General features: G+C 32.3%; 1 protein-coding gene across 4 annotated transcripts in view; it reads right to left on the bottom strand.

Annotated features, from left to right (window-relative positions):
• Window positions 1-7,500, bottom strand: part of LOC119615529 (la-related protein Larp4B-like) — a 13,808-nt gene that overhangs the window by 113 nt on the left and 6,195 nt on the right. For 3 of the 4 annotated variants that reach the window (XM_037971542.1, XM_037971540.1, XM_037971541.1), the window contains one exon: window positions 1-800. This exon is cut by the window's left edge and continues 113 nt beyond it. In XM_037971542.1, coding sequence (XP_037827470.1) covers window positions 1-786 — 786 coding nt within the window. In that variant the 5' untranslated portion in view covers window positions 787-800. Of the gene's footprint in view, window positions 801-7,432 lie in introns of all 4 variants that reach the window. The other variant, XM_037971539.1, reaches the window with a different exon arrangement.

Genomic DNA, 7,500 nt, shown 5'->3' on the forward strand with positions numbered 1-7,500 from the left:
GTTGTTGCTATTACCGCCACCGACAACCTGTTGTTGTTGTTGTGATTGTTGTTGCTGTTGTTGTAGGGTAGTAGTTGCGGAAGGTGGTGGACCATTATTAAGGATAACATGATGTTGAGCATGAACATTGTGTTGCTGTTGCTGCTGCTGTTGTTGTTGCTGCTGCTGCTGAGCAGTGGCTGCTGTGACCGGTGTACCAGACATTTGATCGACAGCAACTAAATTCGTGACATTACCACCGCCCGCAGCAACGGGCGCACCAACGACACCAGTAACCTGCAAATCATCTTGACTGTAACAGACGACTGTGCCGTCTTGAGTTATGGCTCCATTCATGACTGTATATTCGGTGTTATCAATCGTTGTTGTCGTAACCGTTGGGCCCTGTTGGCCACCAGCAGCAATGGCTGTTTGCTGATGGGCGTACTGCAAGTGGGCTTGTTGAGGATGGCCTTGTATTTGATGTGGTGCTGTGTGTTGGGGTGTAGCTGCTGCTACAGCAGCCGCGGCTGCTGCCGCCTGTACTGTTTGTAATGTAGGCTGTTGTGTGTGAGCTGCTATCAATTGTTGATGTTGACCAGGCGCTGCTGCCACCTGTAAAGCTTGATGATGTGCTGGTTGTGGTCCAGCGGCTGTCGCTATCAATGGGATGTGTGTTGCTGCTGGAGCTGCCAATTGTGTGGTTGGACCGTATAAATTGGTCGCTAACACTGCCGTATCAACAGGAACATTAGCATAGACGGTGGTAGCAACAGGTGGTGGTATCTTCACTCCATCCCCATTCATATAAACATAACCCCCTACAAATAGACAAACAAATATACAGATAAAGATATTATTATTCAATTGTTGTGTGCAGCAAAAATATAATAGGAAAAAATGATAGGGAGAGAGAGAGAGAAAAAAACGAAAACATCAATTTAAATTATCATCATGTTCTGTTTGTTATTATTGATTTTATTATAAATATTGTACATAGTTAAAGGAAAACTAGGAAATTTTGAAAAATCTTTTATTTTTGAAAGGCATGTAGATGAAATCATGTTATATTTTGAAAATAATAATTAAAATAACTGTAAGTTGATAAAATATAATTGGCAAATATGTTCATAAAAATTAATAAAAACAAAACGTCTATGCAAATTACTTATTATAAATTATTTCATAGAAACAATTTTCAGTATTTCGAATTAACAATAGTGTAATATATCTACTTTTTGATAAACAGAAATTATTTCTTTTTTCAAATTTTGCCATAAAAAACATATGGAGTAAAGAAAACAAGATTATGACAAATGCAATAAAATAATAACTTCAAAATATATGCCGCCAAGATGTATTTATTTAATTGAAATAATAATTTATTTGTTAATTTATTATATTAATTTCTATGGTTTCACAAAATTTGCATTAGAGTTCATATGTAAATGATGTAATATTTATAAGTACGTAGTATGTACATTTATTCATATATATGTACATACATACATATGTATGTACTATGAATGTTAGGGTGGCTCCCAATGATAGGAAAGTTTACTTCAATTTTGGATAACATTTCTAAAATTTGTTTCCTGCCAAGATGTTTTACTCTAATAAAATCAATAAAATATTAATAAATAAAAAAGATTTTGATAGTAACAAATTATTAAAAAATACTGAGCCCATATTACGGCATACGATATCGATCGAAATCTCTATAAAGTCTAAATGGAGATTTCGATCGATATCGTATGCCATAATTTGGGCCCTGAATTTTTATGAAAAATTTAAAAAATTTTAATTTTTGCGAAAAATTTACATTTTAGGAAATATTTAAAATTTTGCAACAAATATTAAATTTTTTGTGTAAATATGTTATGTGATTTTTTGTGAAAACTTAACTTAAACTATAACTGAACTGGAACTAAAAGAGAACTGAACTAGAACTCACCTATAACTGAAATAGACCTGAATTTTTTATTTCAAATTCAGTTATAGAACTAAACGAAAACTGAACTCGAAATTAATATAATACTGAACTAGAACTGATTAAAACTGAACTGGAATTGGACTCTAAAACTGAATGAACTAAACTGAACTAGAATGAACTAGACTGAACTGAACTGAACTAGAACTGAACTAGAACTGAACTAGAACTAGAACTGAACTAGAACTGAACTAGAACTGAACTAGAACTGAACTAGAACTGAACTAGAACTGAACTAGAACTGAACTAGAACTGAACTAGAAATGAACTAGAACTGAACTAGAGAACTGAACTAGAACTGAACTAGAACTGAACTAGAACTGAACTAGAACTGAACTAGAACTGAACTAGAACTGAACTAGAACTGAACTAGAACTGAACTAGAACTGAACTAGAACTGAACTAGAACTGAACTAGAACTGAACTAGAACTGATGAACTAGAACTGAACTAGAACTGAACTAGAACTGAACTAGAACTGAACTAGAACTGAACTAGAACTGAACTAGAACTGAACTAGAACTGAACTAGAACTGAACTAGACTGAACTAGAACTGAACTAGAACTGAACTAGAACTGAACTAGAACTGAACTAGAACTGAACTAGAACTGAACTAGAACTGAACTAGAACTGAACTAGAACTGAACTAGAACTGAACTGAAACTGAACTAGAACTGAACTAGAACTGAACTAGAACTGAACTAGAACTGAACTAGAACGAACTAGAACTAAACTAGAACTAAACTAGAACTGAACTAGAACTAGAACTGAACTAGAACTGAAGAACTAGAACTGAACTAGAACTGAACTAGAACTGAACTAGAACTGAACTAGAACTGAACTAGAACTGAACTAGAACTGAACTAGAACTGAACTAGAAAGAACTGACTAGAAAGAACTGAACTAGAACTGAACTAGAACTGAACTAGAACTGAACTAGAAATGAACTAAAACTGAACTAGAACTGAACTAGAACTGAACTAGAACGAACTGAACTAGAACTGAACTGAACTAAAGAACTGAACTAGAACTGAATAGAACTGAACTAGAACTGAACTAGAACTGAACTAGAACTGAACTAGAACTGAACTAGAACTAAACTAGAACTGAAACTAGAAACTGAACTAGAACTGAACTAGAACTAGAACTGAACTAGAACTGAACTAGAACTGAACTAGAACTGAACTAGAACTGAACTAGAACTGAACTAGAACTGAACTAGAACTGAACTAGAACTGAACAGAACTGAACAAGACTGAACTAGAACTGAACTGAACTAGAACTGAACTAGAATGAACTAGAACTGAACTAGAACTGAACTAGAACTGAACTAGAACTGAACTAGAACTGAACTAGAACTGAACTAGAACTGAACTAGAACTGAACTAGAACTGAACTAGAAACTAGAACTGAACTAGAACTGAACTAGAACTGAACTAGAACTGAACTAGAACTGAACAGACTAGAACTGAACTAGAACTGAACTAGAACTGAATAGAACTGAACTAGGACTGATATAGAACTGAACTGAACTGAACTAGAACTAGAACTAACTAGAACTCAACTAGAACTGAATTAGAACTAAACTAGACCATTGCAATATTCATCATCAAGAAAAAACAACAAATAATACAAGAAGATTCAAGTTGGTAAATAGTTTTAACACATTATGTATAAAATTCGGCACAGCCACATTAATACTCTTACTTCTTATAGACTGATATTAAACTATTAAAATAGTAACAATTTTAAAGATTACCTGGTATTATTAAAAACTTTAATTATATAAGATAATATATGGAGACAGACAATCAAGCCAGGCCACAACAATACAATCAAATTACACACAAACAAATGGAAAACCACTTTTTGGTGAAAAAAAACTTGTCCATAGTAGTTGATTGAAAACCGTTAAAAGAAACCCATAAATATACTAATAGGAAAAACTAGACAAGACATTTTAAATTTAATACTACAACACCACCACCCTCTTTCTCTTCTTCTAGCCTTTTTAGTAGTGAATTTGAAAAACAAAAAATACAACTATAAAATCAAATGATATTTTTTTTAAATAATGTGGCAGGTTAAAGAAGACGAAAATAACAACAATAACTACAACAAAAACGGTACAAGTATATAGGAATTATACACATAATATAATACAATACAATAGACGAAGAAGAAACAAAAATGCAAGTCTCTCGTCGTAAACGAGTAAATAAAAGAAACTTCAGAAAAAATATGTGTAAAATGTCAAACTATGCAAAAAAAGGAAAAAAGCGAAAAAATATATTGAATAATGTAGAACGAAAGAAACGATAATGAATGGATAAGCAGTAAAATAAAACAGAAATTATGTTCTCTGTGTACAACATTTTTTAACACATTTAAGTAAACTCTAATGAATTTTACTATTCCAAAAACATATGAAAGTAAAAAAAATTAAACAAGAATCATTGAATGTTAAAAATAGTCCAAAATAGAGAAAAATTTTCAATTACAACAGAATTTATAAAAGTTATTGATTTTATTTTAAATGCAAAATATAACTATGTAATAAAATTTGGGAATTTTTTTTTTTTGGGTTTTCCACAACTTAAAAAACAACAACTGCACACGTTAAAAAAACATCTGCAATTAAATCTTCAAAATGTTTACTATTCAGGGTATAGTACCTTGAAATAGCTAGAGTCAGTAAACAGCTGATTATTAGTTAGTCCTTTGATGAAATACAAAAACCAATAACAACAAACAGGCAGAAATTTCTGACAATTTAAACCTTTTTATTTTTTGACAAAAAACCAAATGAATGTTGTTTTAAAAATGTTGTTGTTATTGTCCGTTTTTCTAATATATGTATAACTGCGTTTCATTTAATATGTATATCCTGCGTAATGCATATGTTACACATTTTAAACCCGCATGGCAAATTTTGCTAATCCTACGAATTATTGAAATGAAAATTGATGGCACATCTGTAGAAAAATTTTAGTTTAAACTTAGAACAGATGGATTTTCGTATATTTAAGATAAAATCTATGGAGTAGAACTGAATTAAAAATAAAGTAGTAGTGAAATAGAACTGCAATGGGACTATACTAGGACTTATCTAAAATCGAACTAGAACTAAACTAGAACTGAAGTTAAATTGAACTAGAACTAAACTACAAATGATCTAGAAATAAACTAGAACTAAATTAGAGCTGAACTAAAACTGAACTTGAACTGAACTAGAACTGAACTAGAACTGAACTAGAACTGAACTAGAACTGAACTAGAACTGAACTAGAACTGAACTAGAACTGAACTAGAACTGAACTAGAACTGAACTAGAACTGAACTAGAACTGAACTAGAACTGAACTAGAACTGAACTAGAACTGAACTAGAACTGAACTAGAACTGAACTAGAACTGAACTAGAACTGAACTAGAACTGAACTAGAACTGAACTAGAACTGAACTAGAACTGAACTAGAACTGAACTAGAACTGAACTAGAACTGAACTAGAACTGAACTAGAACTGAACTAGAACTGAACTAGAACTGAACTAGAACTGAACTAGAACTGAACTAGAACTGAACTAGAACTGAACTAGAACTGAACTAGAACTGAACTACAACTGAACTAGAACTGAACTAGAACTGAACTAGAACTGAACTAGAACTGAACTAGAACTGAACTAGAACTGAACTAGAACTGAACTAGAACTGAACTAGAACTGAACTAGAACTGAACTAGAACTGAACTAGAACTGAACTAGAACTGAACTAGAACTGAACTAGAACTGAACTAGAACTGAACTAGAACTGAACTAGAACTGAACTAGAACTGAACTAGAACTGAACTAGAACTGAACTAGAACTGAACTAGAACTGAACTAGAACTGAACTAGACTGAACTAGAACTGAACTAGAATTGAACTAGAACTGAACTAGAACTGAACTAGAATTGAACTAGAACTGAACTAGAACTGAACTAGAACTGAACTAGAACTGAACTAGAACTGAACTAGAACTGAACTAGAACTGAACTAGAAACTGAACTAGAACTGAACTAGAACTGAACTAGAACTGAACTAGAACTGAACTAGAACTGAACTAGAACTGAACTAGAACTGAACTAGAACTGAACTAGAACTGAACTAGAACTGAACTAGAACTGAAACTAGAACTAGAACTAGAACTAGAACTAGAACTGAACTAGAACTGAACTAGAACTGAACTAGAACTGAACAGAACTAGAACTGAACTAGAACTGAACTAGAACTGAACTAGAACTGAACTAGAACTGAACTAGAACTGAACTAGAACTGAACTAGAACTGAACTAGAACTGAACTAGAACTGAACTAGAACTGAACTAGAACTGAATTAGAACTGAATTAGAACTGAACTAGAACTGAACTAGAACTGAACTAGAACTGAACTAGAACTGAACTAGAACTGAACTAGAACTGAACTAGAACTGAACTAGAACTGAACTAGAACTGAACTAGAACTGAACTAGAACTGAACTAGAACTGAACTAGAACTGAACTAGAACTGAACTAGAACTGAACTAGAACTGAACTAGAACTGAACTAGAACTGAACTAGAACTGAACTAGAACTGAACTAGAACTGAACTAGAACTGAACTGAACTAGAACTGAACTAGAACTGAACTAGAACTGAACTAGAACTGAACTAGAACTGAACTAACTGAACTAGAACTGAACTAGAACTGAACTACAACTGAACTAGAACTGAACTAGAACTGAACTAGTACTAAACTAGAACTAAACTAGAACTGAACTAGAACTAAACGATAACTGAATTAGAAATAAACTAGAAAATATAAATTAGCAAAAAGTGTTTGCAAACTTTATAGGTACATACTAAGATTTCCCGAAAACCAGATGTTGGTGGAAAAATTTTGAGGCCAGTTTTGAACTTAGCTTATTCCTTTGGAAAAGTACAATAGTATTACTTTACTTAATGGGCTTTGACTTATTGATATCTCACATACATATATTCTATTGTTCCTATGATTTTTTGTCTGATGAAACTTAAGAACGTAAACCACAGAATCAATAGTGACTTTTGTCTTATATGATCGATAATAGCAATAATATCTACTATTCATTAGTAAAGCCGTAAAATATTTTCAAAAATGTTTATCCTATCCACATCACTGTGAGGTGGTGGACTATTGTTCAGAAACGAAAAAATGAGAAATGGATGGATAACAATGAACAACACATGTTTTCCTTTCTACTTTACTTTGCGTTTTGTGAAAGGGGCGATATTACACAATAATTATATAGTTTTTATAAACGCAAAAAAGAAAAAAGAAGAAGCGAAAAATGAAAAATACATATGTATTAAATTTCCAGAGGATAAGCAAAAATTTACAGCTATAATATGTGTGTAAATATGAGGAGAAAACATCATAATGGAAAATTTAAGGAAAATATATTACAAACCTAAATAATATTCCATTTTTTAAGAATTTTCCTTAAAGTTTCGACGAAGGAAGGAAGAAGTTAATTTA

This window comes from Lucilia sericata, unplaced genomic scaffold (genome assembly GCF_015586225.1).
Source record: "Lucilia sericata isolate MDLA Ls3-8-SP2 unplaced genomic scaffold, ASM1558622v1 Contig005661F_arrow, whole genome shotgun sequence".
Classification (NCBI taxonomy): Eukaryota; Metazoa; Arthropoda; class Insecta; order Diptera; family Calliphoridae; genus Lucilia; species Lucilia sericata.